The 20,245-nt window shown below is 48.2% G+C and overlaps 1 protein-coding gene across 1 annotated transcript; it reads left to right on the forward strand.

The window, feature by feature from the left end:
- Positions 1-512: 512 nt before the first annotated feature.
- On the forward strand, positions 513-18,404 carry C2H22orf39 (chromosome 2 C22orf39 homolog). Its single transcript, XM_040416348.1, has 3 exons — positions 513-589; positions 2,188-2,355; positions 18,120-18,404. Exons 1-3 carry the CDS (start codon positions 572-574, stop codon positions 18,252-18,254), a joined length of 321 nt encoding a protein of 106 aa, XP_040272282.1. The 5' UTR covers positions 513-571; the 3' UTR covers positions 18,255-18,404.
- The last annotated feature ends 1,841 nt before the right edge of the window (positions 18,405-20,245 follow it).

The raw sequence follows: 20,245 nt of genomic DNA on the forward strand, positions 1-20,245 counted from the left end.
CAAAATAATGTATATATTTTACATTATTTACACATAAAAAACCTATACATATGGGGCATCGTAATCGTACTGACCCAGAGAATGAAGGGCATGGGTCAGTTTTGCCGTAAACAAAACACCGTGGGAAGAAAACCCGTAAAACGGTGGTGGGATTGTGTTTTTTCTCCAGTTCCACCCCATTTGGAATTTTTTCCCCGCTTTGGTGGCATTAGAAAGTACAACTTGTCCCGCAAAAAATAAGCTGTCAGAGTCAGACAGCTATGTGACCGGAAATATAAAAAAGTTATGGCTAACCTAAAATAGGGAAGAAAATGAAAACGCAAAAATGAAAAAACCTCCGGTATCCTAAGGGTTAAGCCACTGTCAGACAACCCTGAGATCTGTAAAAGTCAGTATACTCATCGAAGATTTGTTGCAGAAATGTCTCAGTTCCTTTTCATTCATGTTGCAAGCAAATGACCTTCTGCAAGAGATAAGAATGGGGCGGCACAGAGCCTGACTCCTCCCAGACATGTGACTGATCACATGATCATGACGTCATGAAAGGTCCTTTGCTCCTGCAGTATGTACCATGGCTGACGCCTGGAGGGTGAGTGTGGTGTCTGCTGTGTGACTTGTATGTGCTGAAGGACACGTGACATGCTAAGGCTATGTGTCCTGCCTTGTGGCAATCCGTGGCAGTGTCCACAACGAGATGTATGCATTTTGCTCACATATTCCTCAGACATTCTCGGCCCTTGCTGTCCCCAGTGAGGTCACACTACATTCCCTGTCAGGATGGAAAGTGGCAATACCTGGAGGAAATCCATGCATATGACCTGAGCCCTGTCAAACAGCTGATTGTTGGTAGTCTGCCCCCTGCCCATCAATATTGTATTCCAGGAAAATCCCCTGCAGCTCCGGTGGTCTCCTCCGCAAGACTGTTGAGGCCAGTGACTGGCTGCAGCTGTCATGGGCACGTCATCACTGTGGGGAGTTAGAGATCGGCAGGGGCCAACATTTTGGTGATGCTGGAGCTACAGGGCGTTGATTTAAAAAAAAAATTAAAGCAACTTTCCTGCTGTTAGCCCAGTTTTTAATTTGCCAGACAATCTCTTTGCATTGCCTGCCACTCCTTTAGACCCCAAGCACACAACCGTGCCTGTGTTTCAGTCCAAAAACCACAGATCCGCAAAATTCGGATCTCTTTTCGGTGCGTACTTAATTTTTTTTTCCACCCCTTCCATAGAATGGCTATTCTCGTGCTCAATACAGACCAGACCAGGGGTCAGTAGAAAATGTGGAAAGCACACGGATCCGGCAGGGAACAGCCTACCACATTCAGCATTGCTGGATCCCCATTGACTATAATGGGACCCGCCCACTTTCTGCCATAAATGCCGGGTTTCGGATGGACAAATGATGCTGCCTGCAGCAGTTTTTGCCCAGCCGGCATTTATACTGGAACAGGCGCCTCCTGGATTTAGAAACTCAGCTGTGAATGTACCCGTAGTATCCAGCAGATGATTGTTTTTCCTGCATTTAAAAAGTACAGGACCACAGGTCATTGCTATTACAAATTGGTACAGCACTTAAGGAAGAGCAAGCAACTACCACTGCCGACACTACATTGCCACCTCCCTGCTGCCAGGTAAGAGCCATGCCTGGAGCTCACTGTGGACCTGGCTGGCATATAGGGCTAAGGCTACTTTCACACTGGCGTTTTTGTTTCCATTTGTGAGATCCGTTCAGTCACAAGCGGTCCAAAATGGATCAGTTTTGCCCTAATGCATTCTGAATGGATAAGGATCCGCTCAGAATGCAGCAGTTTGCCTCCGATCAGTCACCATTCCGCTCTGGAGTCGCACACCAAAACGCTGATTGCAGCAAACGGATCAATGGGGACGGATCCGTTTTCACAGACACAATAGAAAATGGATCCGTCCTCCATTGACTTTCACTGGTGTTAAAGACGGATCAGTTTTGGCTATGTTACAGATAATACAAACGGATCCGTTCTGAACGGATGCATGCGGTTGTATTATCTGAACGGAAGCGTTTGTGCAGATCCATGACGGATCCGCACCAAACGCGTATGTGAAAGTAGCCTTATTTATATGTCCATAAATGGAGTAAGGGGAAAGTAATAGTAGTAAAAATAAACAATTCATAGTTTTCATCCATTTTCTCTTACTTTCTTCTTCTCAGCCTCCCCGAGACTGTGATGACTATTGGGATGAATGGAAGTACTGCAAGAGCTTTAAGAACCGTTTCCACTACTACTACACTCATGGTGGAAAACCAGCCTGCCAGCAGTGGAAGGCAGACTACATGGCCTGTAAGGAATGGGAAAAGAAGAAGAGTCAAGCAGCCAAGGTGACATTTTCTGAAATCTGTACAGTGACAAAGTAGCACACAGTTTTTCGAGTTGATTATGGCTAAACTATTTTTCATATCTACTTGGGTCATGTTTATTTGGCAAACTTTGCACGAGTTATATGCCGATTTTGACATGCATTTGCTGTGGATTTCACTCTGTGCATTGTAAAAACCAGCTGGAAACCTGCTGCATAAATGTACATGCTGTGAATTGAGGGTAAGTTCACGCAGCATCTTTTTAAGCTAAATATATGGAGAAATCTGAAATCCAGGTGCTTTTTTGTCATATTCATCAGCATATTTGTTTGCCAACATATTTGCTGTGTACTTTGGTCTGTAAGGCTGGGTTCACACGGGCGAGTATTCCGCGCGGATGCGATGCGTGAGGTGAACGCATTGCACCCGCACTAAATCCGGACCCATTCACTTCTATGGGGCTGTGCACATGAGCAGTGATTTTCACGCATCACTTGTGCGTTGCGTGAAAATTGCAGCATGCTCTATATTGTGCGTTTATCACGCAACGCAGGCCCCATAAAAGTGAATGGGGCTGCGTGAAAATCGCAGGCATCCGCAAGCAAGTGCGGATGCGGTGCGATTTTCACGCATGGTTGCTAAGATGACAGTCTATTCACTGTGTTATTTTCCTTTATAACATGGTTATAAGGGAAAATAATAGCATTCTGAATACAGAATGCTTAGTAGGTCAATTGAGGGTTAAAAAAAAAGAAATAAAAAAATTAACTCACCTCCTCCTCTTGATCGCGTAGTTGCCGATCTCTTCTTACTTTTTTAATCATGAGCTGCCGGCTATAGGACCTGTGGTGACGTTACATCACATGGTCCAATCACATGATCCATCACCATAGTGATGTACCATGTGATTGGACCATGTGATGAGCTCAGTGACGTCACCACAGGTCCTTTGACCACATAGGTTGAATAAAGACAAATGTCCACCAAGTTCAACCTTTCTCAAATTAATTATACAACACTAATGTTAAAGGGGTTATCCTGTTAAAGGTAATGATGACCAATCCTCAGGCTAGATCATTATCTCATCAGTGAGGGTCCAAGTTCCGGCGCCCCTTCTGATCAGCTCTTTCAGGGGGGCCCTGCTCTCATCGGGGCTCCCAGCAGCTTTCCAAGCATAGCACTGTGCATCGTATAGTGGCAGTACTTGGTATTGCAGCTCAGCCGCATTGAATTGAATGGGTCTGAGCTGAAACTAGGCCACATGACCGTTAAGGCCTTCTGCAAATGAACGTGCGCGCCCCATGGCCGTGCAGCCGCAGCAGATCATGGACCCATTCGCTTTAATGGGTGTGCGAGCCGGCCGTTCCGCAAAAAGATAGGACATGTTCTATCTTTTTTTCGGAACGGAAGTATGGGATGAAACCCCATGGAAGGACTCCGTAGTGCTTCCGTAGGGTTCCGTTCCGCACCATTCCGCATCCCTGGATTTGCGGACCCTTTGAAGTGAATGGGTCCGCATCCGTGATGCGGAATGCACACAGAACGGTGCACGTGTATTGCGGATACGCAAATGCGGATCATGTGCAATAAGCCTAAGGGTCCATTCACACGTCCGTTTTTTCTTTCCTGATCTGTTCCGTTTTTTGCGGAACAGATCTGGACCCATTCATTTTCAATGGGTCCTGGAAAAAATCGGACAGCACAATGTGTGCTGTCCATTTCCGTTGTTCCGTTCCGCATGTCCGTTTAAATATAAAACATGTCCTATTCTTTTCCGCCATATTCGGATCCTGGTACAATACAAAGTCAATGGATCCGCAAAAAACGGAAGACATTCGGATGTCATTACGTATGTCATCCGTTTTATGCGGATTCCGTTCCTGGAAATTACATTTTAATATTATTATTTTTTTTTTTTTTCAAGGAAATCCAAACAACTTTATTTGCTTATTGAAATTTATACATGTTTCCGTTTTTTGCGGATCTGCAAAAAACGGATGACATATGGAAACATTTTCAGGAACAACGGATCCGCAAAAAACGGACCGAAATTCGGATTATAGAAAAATACTGACGTGTGAATGTAGCCTAACTGTGATGTCACTGGCCTAGGAAGAGGTCTGGCCTCTTCTAACATCTGATCGGCGGGGTCCCAGGTGTTGGACCCCCGCAGATCTGATATTGATGACCTATCCTGAGGACAGGTCATCAATATCTTTTGCCTATGTAATATATTAACCACCTCAGCCCCCAGTGCTTAAACACCCTGAAAGACCAGGCCACTTTTTACACTTCTGACCTACACTACTTTCACCGTTTATTGCTCGGTCATGCAACTTACCACCCAAATGAATTTTACCTCCTTTTCTTCTCACTAATAGAGCTTTCATTTGGTGGTATTTCATTGCTGCTGACATTTTTACTTTTTTTGTTATTAATCGAAATTTAACGATTTGTTTGCAAAAAAATGACATTTTTCACTTTCAGTTGTAAAATTTTGCAAAAAAAAACGAGATCCATATATAAATTTTGCTCTAAATTTATTGTTCTACATGTCTTTGATAAAAAAAAAATGTTTGGGTAAAAAAAAATGGTTTGGGTAAAAGTTATAGCGTTTACAAACTATGGTACAAAAATGTGAATTTCCGCTTTTTGAAGAAGCTCTGACTTTATGAGCACCTGTCATGTTTCCTGAGGTTCTACAATGCCCAGACAGTACAAACACCCCACAAATGACCCCATTTCGGAAAGTACACACCCTAAGGTATTCGCTGATGGGCATAGTGAGTTCATAGAACTTTTATTTCTCGCCCAGTTTCCTTGGGGGACACAGAAGACCTTGGGTATAGCTCATCTCCATAGGAGGCGTGACACTAAGTGAAAGCTGTTAAGCCCCTCCTCCACAGCTATACCCTCAGCCTGGAGAGAAAGGCAGCCAGTTTTTGCTTAGTGTCCAAGGAGGCAAGACACTCCCTGCTCTGCAGGGCTGGTTTCTCCTTGTTTAAATTTTAGATTTTTACTCTTTTCTTTTTGTTCCAGATCATCAGGGATAACAGAGTCGCACTAGACCTCTCTGTTCTCCCGGGGTTGAGCTGCGCCAGTGCCGGTCACCCGCACTGCTGCCTCCCCCACAGAAGGCAAGGTGGATCAGGGCAGCCCAGCTCCCCTACATCCCGCCAGCGCAAGGGTCGCCCGCACGCCAAGTCCCTCTTCCAGCGTCCTGCCACTACGGTGCCAGTAGCTGAAGGGGCGACCCTGCTGGAATGGACCGAGGGTGAAGACGGCTGTGGTAAGAAAGAGGCTTCTCCAGCCCTACGTCCCCCACCCCCCCCCCCACCCTCGGTCTCCTGCGTGCCTAACCCCCATACTGGGCCTCTAGTCCCCTGCTGGATCTATGCTGGCCCCTGGGGTGCCGCAGAGCGGCAATTTCCTTCTGCCTCCCCCTGCCTGGCTCCCATAGACATGCAGCCAGTGGCTGTCTCCACAGCCAGCTACAGAAGCGGCAACTAACATGGGTGGAAATCAGCACAGGCATCTCCTACCGGAGTGTTGCTCAAGGCCTGAGGCTCCTGACGGCTGTGGAGTAAGGCCTCGCCTCCGGCCGACATTGGTAGTCCGGTGCGGCCGGGCGCCGCAAAATCTTAGCCCAGGCTCCGCGGCCTGCTAGGCCGCCATTCCGGGTCCCTGACTCTTCCGACCGGCGGGGTGGGCTCCCGCGGCCGGCAAGCCGCCATTCCGAGCCCCTGACTCTTCCGGCCGGCGGGGTGGGCTCCCGCGGCCGGCAAGCCGCCATTCCGAGCCCCTGACACTCCGGCCGGCGGGGTGGGCTCCGGCGGCCGGCTTTGGGCTTGACGTCTATGCCCAGCAGGCCCCGGCTGACCGTTGGTGCCGGTCGGTGGGGCTCCGCTAATTTAGCCCAGGTTTCGCGGCCTGCTGGGCCGCAATTCCGACCGGCCCGCGGGGTGGGCACCCGCGGCCGGTTTTGATGCCCCACTCCGCCTCAGGTCCCGGCGGTACACACCGGGCGCCGCAAATTTAGACCCCGGCTTCACGGCCTACTAGGCCGCAAGATTCCGGCCTCTGGTGGAGGGGGCGGGAACTTCTCCAGGCGCGAATTCTTCCCGCCGGGAGGTTCCTCCGCCCCCAGGGGATCGCAGCGCCGCCCTCCAGGCCGGATCCATGTTAACCCTTTGGGTACAGGCCGGCTCCCAATGGGCCTGTATGGCTGGCCCCCCTTTTCCTGACTATCTGTGCCCCTATAGGTGGCCCCCCTTTAGCCTCAGAGAAGCTGTGTTTTTAATTAAAAAAAAAAAAAAAAAAATGAAAATAAATAATAATAATAACGATTTCTATTGGACTGCGCAGGACGCTGCAGCCTCATCTGTAGTGCTGCATGTCTGCATGCCCTCTTTCCACAGGTGGCATAGTGTTGCGCTCCCAACCTGCGTAGGTGCTAGGGCATTTCCCTTTTTAGGTGGTTTTTTCTGCCCTCTTCCAGGATACGGCGCTGGCCAAGTGCATGCGGCCCTTCTGTAGGCAGCATTCATCATCTCTCCAGTTATGGTGCCTGCCATGTGCATCCCCCCCCTCCTAGGCGGGATACTGCACTCTCCCTGGCTGCCGGCTGGCCAGGTGCATGACCCCCTTTTAGGCGGAATACTGCACCTTCACCGGATACGGTGCTGGCCATGTGCATGACCCCCTTCCATAGGCGGAACGCTGCACTCTCACTGGTTTCACTGCCGGCCATGTGCGTGACCCCCTTCCATGGGCGGAACGCAGCGCTCTCACTGGATTCGCTGTCGGCCATGTGCGTGACCCCCTTCTTAGGCGGAACGCTACACTCTCACTGGATCTGTTGCCGATCATGTGCATGACCCCCCTTTTTAGGCGGAATACTGCACTCTCACCGGATACGGTACTGGCTATGTGCACGACCCCCTTCCATAGGCGGAACGCTGCACTCTCTCTCATGTGCTATGATGTACTTATGTACTATGTTGCTATGCTGCACTCTCACTGGTTTCGCTGCCGGCCATAGGCATGACTCAGGCAGCATACATACATCCCTCCGTCTGTGGTTGTTTTCTCGCAGGTACGTTGCTGGCCATGTGCAGGTACCCCATACATGGCAGGGTGCTTGCACTCTCGCTGGATCCGCTGTCGGCCATATGCATGACCCCTCTTCCGTGGGCGGTGTACGCACTCTCGCTGGATTCGCTACCTGCCATGGGCATGCCTTCCTTCCTCAGGTGACATACACACATTCTCACTGACTGTGTTTGTCTCTCACCAGTACGATGCTGGCCATGTGTATGACTCCCATATATGGCGGGTGCACGCACTCTCCCTGGATGAGATGCTGGCCATGTGCATTACCCCCCCCTTTTTTTCTGGGCGGCATGCTACACTCTCACCGGATACCTTGCTGGCCATGAGCATTGCCCTCTAACATGGGTGGAACGCTTGCACTCCCATTGGATACGGTGCTGGCCTTGTGCGTGGCCACCCCTCATTCCATGGGCAGAATTTGGCACGCTCATGAGATTCACGGCTGTCCTTGTATGACTGTGCTGGACTTGTACATGTCCCCCTTCATTGGCAGAGTAGTTGCACTCTCGCTAAATCAGTGTTGGGTGTATTATTGCACACTCACTTAATGCTAGGATAACCCTGTGCATGTTCCCCTTTCACTAGGTGGACCTCCTGCGTTCATGCTGGATTATAGGGTATGTCCTGCTTCTCTGAAGTAGGTACGGCCTTAGGCATCACTCCCTTTTGGGACCTGCCTTTGCACTCTTGCCAACTGCAGTTTGCCAGATACAATTTCCCCCCTTTTCGGGGCGGACTGCTTGCGTTCCATCGCATGCTATACTAGGCTTGTGCATAACTCCCTTTCAGGTTGCACTTTGCAATTCCGTACATGCTGTGGCACTCTGTGGCGAGCCCCCCCTTTCTCGCTAAATTAACCTTTTGCAGTGAGCGGACGTTCTTGTGCGTTGTTTGGGCCGTGTATGCCTTCTCCTCCTGTAGGTGGGTTGGCCTTCTCACTGCTTACGGGCTGCTCGTACGTATGCCTCATCTACTTCCTGCGGCATACTTTTGTTTTCTTGGGATACGATGCTTTGCCACAAACCTTGCACTCGTCTCTAAGGAGTTCATTCTGTCCACCTGACCCGGACGGGCTCTACTTGCTCTCTGCTGCACGGAGCTGGGTGGTACTCATTCATTAGTTGGCCCTTCATCCCAGGGAATGTTCGTGGTTCCTAGATGCGTGCCCATTCGTCCTTCCGCGGTATTGCTTCCCTGCGCTAGTGGTCACATGGTCGAGAGTGCGGTTGTCTGGAGCGCCCCTCGAATTCTTCGTTGGCTCTGGCAGGACTGCGGTTCCCTTGCCTGCTGCAATTTCCTCCTCTTCGGATGTAGTGTGGTATGAGTCCTTCCTCTTGGCGCCTCTACGCTACAGTCTGATCTGCTACCAGGTGCGGGCCGCTTTTCTCGGGAAGGTCACCCAAATTCTCTTGGGTGCTCGATTACCCAGGTCCGGAGGACCTCCGCCTTGGGTTCTTCAGGGTATTCTCCTTCTGCGAGGCGGTGAACCGGGCATCTCACAGTGTAGCAGGGTTCTGCTTTTGAGCTGTCCTATGGCTTCCCTGTTGCCCACTCCTCCGTTCGGTTGGAGGGTGTTATGCCGGCCTCTGTCTCGACTACCTTATCTCGCCGGCTCTGTTTGGCCCCCGCTCGGTACAGATCACTCTGATGTGGCTTCTGTCCCGCCAGACTTCAGAGGTTGTTCCTTCACTGTCCTCCCCTCTGGGGAGAGCATGGTTGTCATGTGGATGGTTCCGGTGTTCCTTTTGGCCTCGTACTGTCTCCCTTGTTCACACTGGCTGTATTAGCTGTGCCGATTTATCGAGTCTACCGCGTTCTGTCCTCCCGCTGAGTGCAGATTGTGTGGTCCATTCTAAGACAATGGTCCTGCTGTAGACTTACCTTCTCGGTAACTTGGGGGGACTACCTTTCGATCCAGATTGTCCTTTGATCTCCTACACCGGGACTGTAGAACATGGCTACATCAGCATGGACTATAGCCTGTCTTGTCCTGGCATCTGGCGGATGCTGGGCGGACCCTTTTGGTTCCTTTCCGTCTGTCCTTCTGCTCCCCCACTCGGGTGGATACGGGACAACGTTGCTCGGGGGCCGACGGGACCAGTTTGTCAACTTCTGCCCGTGTTACTGGTCTGCGCCTGATCACATTTGGCTTTTCGCCCGCTTGCCAGGCGACTCCAGCGGGTTCGCTACTGCCCGCTCCTGGCTGTATTTCGTCCAGGATCTGTCGTAAGACTTATGGTTTTTTTTTTTATCTGGGGTTCTGTGGGAAGCTGTGCATTCCCCACTCTGACTTTTCTCTCCCCATGGTTCTGTCTTTTTTCCAGTCCGGCCTGGACCTGGGACTGGGATTCCTTTACTTGAGGTATCAGTGTCAGCGCTGTTCTTCCTCTTCCAGCGTTCCCCAGCCCTCTGGGCCTGTCAAGACCTTCTTACTCGAAATGGCTCTTTGGTTCCTCTGTACTGTCCTTCGGTACCGCCCTGGGAACTACATACTGAGTTCTCGGCGCTCCAATCTTGTCCTTGGAGCCGTTACAGAAGTTCTCTCTACCCCTCCTGTCCTGTACGGTTGTGTTTCCGTATCAGTCGTGTCTCTGACGGGTGCCTGAATGGCCCCCTTTTTGTTCTGAGCCTTCTGTCTTTTCCCAGGACAGGGCTGTTCTACATCCCGTTCCTTCCTTCTGAAGGTGGTGTTTGCCTTTCGCTTCAACACTTCACCAATTTGGACGTTGTTTGGGCCTTGCAGTTTTTACTTGGAGATCTCCGACTCTTGTCGACGTTCGGTCTCTTGGGTTTCCTGGAGGTCCGCGCTTAGAGTTGACGGACTCCGGGGTGGTTTTCCTCCGCTTTATCAGATTGGCTATTGCTGAGGTTACCGCACCGAGGGCAGGATTCTGCCTTTACTGTCACCGTTCATTTCACCAGAGCGGTCGGTGCCTCCTGGGCCGGAGGCTTTGGGCTTCGGCCATGCATTTGAGCAAGGCGGCCACAGGTCTTCCTTGCACGCTTTACAGCGTTCTACAGGGTGCATACTCTGGCTTCGGCGTATGCTGCCTTGGTCCGCCTGGGTCTGCAGGCGGCGGTTCCTTGATGCCTTCGGGTGCTTCGCCTTGGAGCTGTGGTCCCTCCCCTTTTGGACTGCTTTTGAACGTCCCAAGGTCTTCTGTGTCCCCCAAGGAAACTGGGCGAGAAAACGAGATTTTTGTATAACTTACCAGTAAAATCTCTTTCTCGCTCTTTCCTTGGGGGACACAGCACCCACCCATTCGTTGTTTTTCTCTACACGGTTTCCGAGTTTGTGTTACCCGTTGGGTAGTTGGCTTGTTGGTTCCTTGTTGGACTTTGCCTTTTCTCACTGCTTGGACACGCAACTGGCTGCCTTTCTCTCCAGGCTGAGGGTATAGCTGTGGAGGAGGGGCTTAACAGCTTTCACTTAGTGTCACGCCTCCTATGGAGATGAGCTATACCCAAGGTCTTCTGTGTCCCCCAAGGAAAGAGCGAGAAAGAGATTTTACTGGTAAGTTATACAAAAATCTCGTTTTTTTGTCACAAGTTAGTGGAAAATGATGATTTTTTTTTTTTTTTCATATAAAGTCTCATATTCCACTAACTTGTGACAAAAAATAAAAACTTCCATGAACTCACTATGCCCATCAGCGAATACCTTGGGGTCTCTTCTTTCCAAAATGGGGTCACTTGTGGGGTAGTTATACTGCCCTGGCATTCTAGGGGCCCAAATGTGTGGTAAGGAGTTTGAAATCAAATTCTGTAAAAAATGACCAGTGAAATCCGAAAGGTGCTCTTTGGAATATGGGCCCCTTTGCCCACCTAGGCTGCAAAAAAGTGTCACACATCTGGAATCTCCGTACTCAGGAGAAGTTGGGGAATGTGTTTTGGGGTGTCATTTTACATATACCCATGCTGGGTGAGAGAAATATCTTGGCAAAAGACAACTTTTCCCATTTTTTTATACAAAGTTGGCATTTGACCAAGATATTTATCTCACCCAGCATGGGTATATGTAAAAAGACACCCCAAAACACCCCAAGACACCCCAAAACACATTCCTCAACTTCTCCTCAAGAATCATCATTTTCCACTAACTTGTGACAAAAAATAAAAAATTCTAGGAACTCGCCATGCCCCTCACGGAATACCTTGGGGTGTCTTCTTTCCAAAATGGGGTCACTTGTGGGGTAGTTATACTGCCCTGGCATTTTCCAGGGGCCCTAATGTGTGGTAAGTAGGTAAATGACCTGTGAAATCCGAAAGGTGCTCTTTGGAATGTGGGCCCCTTTGCCCACCTAGGCTGCAAAAAAGTGTCACACATCTGGAATCTCCGTATTCAGGAGAAGTTGGGGAATGTGTTTTGTGGTGTCATTTTACATATACCCATGCTGGGTGAGAGAAATATCTTGGCAAAAGACAACTTTTCCCATTTTTTTTTTTATACAAAGTTGGCATTTGACCAAGATATTTATCTCACCCAGCATGGGTATATGTAAAATGACACCCCAAAACACATTCCCCAACTTCTCCTGAATACGGAGATACCACATGTGTGACACTTTTATGCAGCCTAGCTAGGCAAAGGTGCCCAAATTCCTTTTAGGAGGGCATTTTTAGACATTTGGATACCAGACTTCTTCTCACGCTTTGGGGCCCCTAAAATGCCAGGGCAGTATAAATACCCCACATGTGACCCCATTTTGAAAAGAAGACACCCCAAGGTATTCAATGAGGGGCATGGCGAGTTCATAGAAAAAAAAAAATTTTGGCACAAGTTAGCGGAAATTGATTTTTTTGATTTTGTTCTCACAAAGTCTCCCTTTCCGCTAACTTGGGACAAAAATTTCAATCTTTCATGGACTCGATATGCCCCTCAGCGAATACCTTGGGGTGTCTTCTTTCCAAAATGGTGTTATTTGTGGGGTGTTTGTACTGCCCTGGCATTTGAGGGTCTCCGCAATCATTACATGTATGCCCAGTATTAGGAGTTTCTGCTATTCTCCTTATATTGAGCATACAGGTAATGAGAATTTTTTTTTCCGTTCAGCCTCTGGGCTGAAAGAAAAAAATGAACGGCACAGATTTCTTCATTCGCATCGATCAATGTGGATGAAAAAATCTCTGCCAAAAAAAGAAAAAGGAGGGGAAAGGCGTCTGCCAGGACATAGGAGCTCCGCCCAACATCCATACCCACTTAGCTCGTATGCCCTGGCAAACCAGATTTCTCCATTCACATCAATCGATGTGGATGAATAAATCATTGCCGGGATTTTTTTTTTTATATATACAAAGTGTTTGCCAAAGTATATGAACACCGCCACCTCCTCAGCTCATATGCCTCGGCAAACGTATCTTTTACTGCAGAGGAGAAATCTCGTCTTGCAGCGCCGCATACACCGACTTGCGTGTAATCTGACAGCAGCGCAATGCTTCTGTCCGAATGCACATCAGTGCTGCAGCTAGTCGATCGGTTGGTCCACCTGGAAGGTAAGAAAAAACCAGGCCGCAACGCAATAACTTTATTAACTTTAGAACAGAACATATTAACTTTTTTTAACTTTTTTACTTACCGGTAATTTTTTTTTTGTTTAGTTTTTTTTACCTTTATAGAACAAACCTCTCCTTCCCCATGGGACAATGTGCAAAGCGCAAATCGCCCAAAGATCTGGCAAAGTACGTTATGCACTTTATCCCAGGTGAAAGGAGAGGTTTGCAGCAGCTGTGAGTAAAAGGGCCCTAATAGCCCTGTGTGCCTGTCCTGTGAGATGCAATCCCTATGCTAGGTGTACCTGTGTGTGGTACTTCCGGAAACACTCACCAAAGCATAGGGCAGGGTGGTCAGGACAGTCAGGACAGAAATAGCGGGTGTCACGCCTTATTCCATTCCTGCTACAGACACGACATCTTTTTCGGGGTGACGGTTGGGTTGAGGTACCAGGAACGACACTGGGGAAATGTCGCTCGTGTAGACAGCTAACTACACTGGTGGATGGGGCCACGGAACCTCCTGGATAAAGGAGGTTCTCGATGATCTCTTCCTGGAATTTGAGGAAGGATCCTGTTCTCCCAGCCTTACTGTAGAGAACAAAACTATTATACAGCGCTAATTGAATTAAATATACAGACACCTTCTTATACCAGCGTCTGGTTCTGCGGGAAACTAAACTGGTCATTGAAGTCCACCCCTCCCATGAGCGCATTATAGTCGTGGACACAGAGGGGCTTTTCAATGACACGGGTTGCTCGCTCAATTTGGATTGTCGTGTCTGCGTGAATGGAGGAGAGCATGTAAACGTCACGCTTGTCTCTCCATTTCACCGCGAGCAGTTCTTCGTTACACAAGGCAGCCCTCTCCCCCCTTGCAAGACGGGTGGTTACAAGCCGTTGGGGGAAGCCCACGCGACTAGTTCGCGCGGTGCCACAGGCGCAAATCCGTTCTAGAAACAAATGCCTAAAGAGGGCCACACTTGTGTAAAAATTGTCCACATAAAGATGGTACCCCTTGCCGAATAAGGGTGACACCAAGTCCCAGACTGTCTTCCCACTGCTCCCCAGGTAGTCAGGGCAACCGACCGGCTCCAGGGTCTGATCTTTTCCCTCATAGATCCGAAATTTGTGGGTATAGCCTGTGGCCCTTTCACAGAGCTTATACAATTTGACCCCATACCGGGCACGCTTGCTTGGGATGTATTGTTTGAAGCCAAGGCGCCCGGTAAAATGTATTAGGGACTCGTCTACACAGATGTTTTGCTCGGGGGTATACAAATCTGCAAATTTCTGGTTGAAATGGTCTATGAGGGGCCGAATTTTGTGGAGCCGGTCAAAAGCTGGGTGGCCTCTGGGACGGGAGGTGGTGTTGTCGCTAAAATGCAGGAAACGGAGGATGGCCTCAAATCGTGCCCTGGACATAGCAGCAGAGAACATGGGCATGTGATGAATCGGGTTCGTGGACCAATATGACCGCAATTCATGCTTTTTTGTCAGGCCCATGTTGAGGAGAAGGCCCAAAAAATTTTTAATTTCGGAAACTTGGACTGGTTTCCACCGGAAAGGCTGGGCATAAAAGCTTCCCGGGTTGGCGGATATAAATTGTGTGGCATACCGGTTTGTCTCTGCCACGACTAAGTCCAAGAGCTCCGCAGTCAAGAACAGCTCAAAAAATCCCAGGGCCGAACCGATTTGAGCCGTCTCAACCCGAACTCCAGACTGGGCGGTGAAAGGGGGAACTAATGGTGCGGCTGAAGTTGATGACTGCCAATCAGGGTTTGCCAGCACCTCAGGGATTCTAGGGGCTCTACGGGCCTGTCTGTGCGGTGGCTGCGACGGGGTAACTACTGCACGTGCCACCGTACCAGCTTCAACTGCCCTTCTGGTGCTCGCCACGTCACCATGTTGTACGGCAGTGCTGGTACTAGGTCCAGGGAGGGCTGCGCTGCTGGTGTATGCCTCACCACGTGATCCGGCAGCGACAGCCCCACTCTGCTGCTCTTGAAGCGGATCCTGCATAACCTGTGGTCTAGCGACACGGGGCCGGGTACGCCTGGTGCTGCCAGGGACCTCAACCTCCTCGTCCGAACTTTGGGTCAGAGAGCCACTGCTTTCTACAGGTTCATATTCTGACCCGCTAGATTCGTCAGATGAGGGTTCCCACTCCTCATCCGACTGGGTCAGAATCCTGTAGGCCTCTTCAGAAGAATACCCCCTGTTTGCCATTTGGACTACTAAATTTAGGGGTATTCCCTGAGACTACCCAAGAAAAAAAGCAAGCCTGTCTTACAAAGGGGAGGCTAGCGAAGTACCGGAGGCCGCTGCGGTTGATAAAAAAATATCAAAACTGATTTTTTTATCGCCGCAGTGCGTGTAAAATGAATGTGCAGTGATCAAAAAAATATATATTTTTTGTCACTGCGGTGGGGCGGGCGTGGGTGAACGCACGTGTGGGCGACCGATCAGGCCTGATCGGGCAAACACTGCGTTTTGGGTGGAGGGCGAGCTAAGGTGACACTAATACTATTATAGATCTGACCGTGATCAGTTTTGATCACTTACAGATACTATAAAAGTACAAATGCTGATTAGCGATACGCTAAACAGCGAATAAGTGACTGCGGTGTGGTGGGCTGGGCGTTAACTCACGCTAAACTACCTAACCAAGGGGCCTAAACTATCCTAAAACCTAACAGCCAATACTAGTGAAAAAAAAAAAGTGACAGTTTACACTGATCACTTTTTTTCCTTTCACTAGTGATTGACAGGGGCGATCAAAGGGGTGATCAAAGGGTTAATTGGGGTGCAGGGGGGTGATCTGGGGCTAAGGTGTAGTGTTTGGTGTACTCACAGTTCAGTCTGCTCCTCTGCTGGATCCAACCGACGAAAAGGACCAGCAGACAAGCCATATAACAGATCCTATTTACTAATATGATCTGTTATATGGCTTGTGATTGGATTTTTTGAAAATCGCCAGCCTGCCAGCCAATGATCGATGCTGGCAGGCTGGTGACGAACTTGTTCTTTTAATTTTGCCGGCCCGCGATGTGCATGCGCGGGCCGGCTTTGAGCGAAATCTCGCGTCTCGCGAGATGACGCGTATATGCGTGATTGTGCGCAGCGCTGCCACCTCCGGAACGCGAATCTGCGTTAGGCGGTCCGGAGGTGGTTAAGATACTGCGCTAAGGGACATTTTATGATAGGTCTTAATGTACAGGTGTTGCAAATATATGGTGACTAGCACATGAAGGTAAATCACTATACAGGTACTAAGCTGGTTTGAGACAGTGTACCTGTAATGAAGGCTTCTGTTTGCGTGCTTCTGTCCGCGTCCCCGTACTTGGTAAGGCGATATTTTCTTCTTTACTTTTGTTACTATAATCGATTTTTTTCTTTCTTAATGTTCTGATTCAGAAAAAGAAATCCAGATGCAGAATAGTTCGGCGTGCTGCCTCGTGCCCTGGCCGGTGGCGCACTGCTGCCGCAAGTGGAGGTGTGTGCAGAGGAGTGGTTGGCGCTCACTTGGAGCTTGTGAGTGACGTCACTGACAGCGGTCATAGAGATACCAGGTATCTCTTTCTCCAACGCGTTTCGAACAGACGCTGTTCTTCCTCAGGGAGTGTTACCTGGCTGCTCACGCTCCTTCCTTATAAGCACTTCTCCAAAGCTTTAACCCCTTCCCTGCCGATCCTGCATGAATTTGTCACCGCTCATTTATTCAAAGGCAAACAGAGGTTCATAAAACTGTTTAATGCCGAGGAGTATTCCTGTAAAGGGTTGTATTTTGATTTAGGTTTTAGATCAGTATGTTTAAAGACGTCTGTTGGCTCCTCCTCTTTTTCTTTTTCCTTATATTGGTTTTTATGAGGCAGTTGGCTATTTGCAGATTTTTTTATAAAGTATTTTTTCAGGGCTAAGTTTCTCATAAATTTTCTGACCCCAATGAAGGCCTGAAATTTATTGAGGTACACCGTGGGGGCAAATTTGAGTCCCTTTTTAAGGATTTTTTCCTCTCCTGGTTTTAAAATATGGTTACTCAGGTTATATATTTTTTGTCCCCATTTTTCATCCGTTTCTGTTTCCCCTATTTGATTTTTTTCTCTTTTTTGGAGAATTTCCCCCCTCTGCATCCCCTTTTTTGTTTGTGTTTTTTCAGACCTGAAAAAAATCCTTTTTTACTGTTTTTTTGAGGCTTCCTTTCTTTTTCCTTATTGTCTCAGTTTTGTGGAGTCGAAATAATACAACCAAACAAGAGGGGAGGGGACTACATTAAGGAGATGTCCAGGAAGGAAACAAAATGGATATTTAATATGGACAGCTTAATACCCAATGGTCTAAATGCGGAGGTAGAACTGTTTGCCTTTGAATAAATGAGCGGTGACAAATTCATGCAGGATCGGCAGGGAAGGGGTTAAAGCTTTGGAGAAGTGCTTATAAGGAAGGAGCGTGAGCAGCCAGGTAACACTCCCTGAGGAAGAACAGCGTCTGTTCGAAACGCGTTGGACAAAGAGATACTTGGTACCTGGTGGTCATTGTATGACCGCTGTCAGTGACATCACTCACAAGCTCCAAGTGAGCGCCAACCACTCCTCTGCACACACCTCCACTTGCGGCAGCAGCGCGCCACCGGCCAGGGCACGAGGCAGCACGCCGAACTATTCTGCATCTGGATTTCTTTTTCTGAATCAGAACATTAAGAAAGAAAAAATCGATCATAGTAACAAAAGTAAAGAAGAAAATATCGCCTTACCAAGTACGGGGACGCGGACAGAAGCACGCAAACAGAAGCCTTCATTACAGGTACACTGTCTCAAACCAGCTTAGTACCTGTATAGTGATTTACCTTCATGTGCTAGTCACCATATATTTGCAACACCTGTACATTAATACCTATCATAATATGTCCCTTAGCGCAGTATCTTAATACATTACATTGTCTCCCCTGTGCGGCAGATTTTTGTGGTTCTGCCGCGATACCGCTGCTCTTTACATATAGCATCCACTGAGCGCCACCTTTGCAACCTCTCATCTCCAATATCTTTTGCCTGATAACGTTCATGGTTGATCTGTCGGGAACAGCTGTTAAATGTCTGAGAGCACTGTTACATATATACGTCTGTGTATTTTTTTTCCATACCAACAGTACTCTAATCAAAAGTTTCAATTTGTCTCCTCTCCAGGAAGCACTGATACAGAGCGAGAAAGCAAGGCAAAAGGAGGGGCAGAATAACAACCCCGTGTGGTCCATGAGAAAGCGCCCTCCTAGAGACTGGCATCTACCTCTGAACAGAGAGAAACCTCAGGAGCAAGACTGAGATTTCTTTCCTGGGACTGGATTTATTTCAGAGCTTATGCCATTACTACTTACCTGGAATGTTATTTTTTTTACATTTATTTGTACTTACATCATTTAGAGATTTACATTCTGTTGTAAAACTGAGCATATAAAGACTATGTTTTTTTTTTCTCCCGTGAAAACAAATGTCGAGAAAAAACAGCAAAGGGAAGAAAATATAATTTTCCTGCTTGGATTGAAAATGCAATCTGAAGTTGCTTTACTTACAGTAATCTGCCATAATTAATGTGTGAGGCTAAGCAGTCATCATATGCACACATTTATGGCAGGCTTTTCCGGCAAATAAACTATGGGGGCCATTTATCAAACCATATTAAATGACCCCCAGTGAGTGCAATGCATCATAGATCTGTAGACTGTCCTCCAGTTCCAGACTGGTACAAATGTTTGACATTTCCTACATTTAAAAAAAAAGAATTTTGCATAGTTATCATTTTTAAAGCGATGGCCCACCTTTACTAACGTGAGTGCACCTATATTTTACTGTAAATTGCACCAAAATGTGGTGCATCTGGGTTTAAATAAATTATTTGTGCATAGACTGACAAGGGGATGTGGCCCAATATGCAACATTTTGCACCACCATTCTGTTGCAAAATTCTGTCTCAAACTAAGCCAACCAATAATTGATCTGATGTTAGACAAAAGTGTCTGTCCCTGCACCAAATTTATCATCCAGCCTGAGCCACTGTGATAAATTTGGTGCAGGTTTAGACAGCCGGTCTGCCTCAATGCCATCGATTTGATTATTAAATTTGCTCTTAGGCTAGGGCTACATGGAGATGTGTGTTGTGCAACAATAAGTCACACGGCAAAAAGTACTACATGGCGATATTTTTGTAATGATAGTCACTGGTGTCACACTGTGACATTCTGCGACTGTGACGCTCACACAAAAATCCAACTTGGATGGATGTTTTTGTCCTGTCGCACCATTGACAATCATAACAAAAAATGTCACAAGTACCATGTCACCGTGTAACCCTGACATTTAGTGTTGTACAAAGTCGAGTCACATTATTATGACCACTTCCTACTTTCAATGTCAGTAGCGCATCACTCCTGAAGGAAGTCACGGGTCATGAGCTGGCGTGGTTGGTATATAAGGTGCGATAGGCTGTCTGCACATATATCCCTTGTTGCTGTCATGGGTAAAAGGGACGATTTATCAGAGTTGTAAAAAAGGGATCCGTATTTTGCAGAACGCAAAATACATACAGTCGTGTGCATGAGCCATAGGCCTCATGCACACGACCGTTGTGTGCATCCGTAGCCGTTGTTCCGTTTTCCGTGATTTTCTGCGGACCCATTGACTTTCAATGGGTCCGTTGAAAACTCGGAAAATGCACCGTCGTTCATCTGTGGCCGTGATCCGTGTTTCCTGTCCGTCAAAAAAAATATGACATGTCCTATTTTTTTGACGGACAACGGTTCACGGACCCATTCGAGTCAATGGGTCCGTAAAAAAACACGGATGCACACAAGATTGGCATCCGCATCCGTGGCCGTTGGCAACTTTCACACAGACGGATCACAGATAAGTCTGCATAAAAGCTTTTTCAGATATGAGTTTTCACTTCGTGAAAACTCATATCCGACAGTATATTCTAACACAGAGGCGTTCCCATAGTGATGGGGACGCTTCAAGTTAGAATATACTGAGAACTGTGTACATGACTGCCCCCTGCTGCCTGGCAGCACCTGATCTCTTACAGGGGGCTGTGATCCGCACAATTAACCCCTCAGGTGCCACACCTAAAGGGTTAATTGTGCGTATCATAGCCCCCTGTAAGAGATCAGGTGCTGCCAGGCAGGAGGGGGCAGACCCCCTCCCTCCCCAATATTATATTCATTGGTGGCCAGTGCGGCCTCCCCTCTCCCACCCCCCAGTTAAAATCACGTTCTGAATCCCCCATTATTGGTGGCCAGTGCGGCCTCACATCTCCCCCC

Source organism: Bufo bufo, chromosome 2 (assembly GCF_905171765.1).
Source record: "Bufo bufo chromosome 2, aBufBuf1.1, whole genome shotgun sequence".
In the NCBI taxonomy this organism is placed as follows: domain Eukaryota; kingdom Metazoa; phylum Chordata; class Amphibia; order Anura; family Bufonidae; genus Bufo; species Bufo bufo.

Excerpts from the sequence above, each read along its gene's own strand:
- C2H22orf39 (XM_040416348.1), top strand. Across the intron at positions 2,356-18,119 it reads AGAAGAGTCAAGCAGCCAAG|GAAGCACTGATACAGAGCGA; the intron begins GTGACATTTTCT and ends TCTCCTCTCCAG.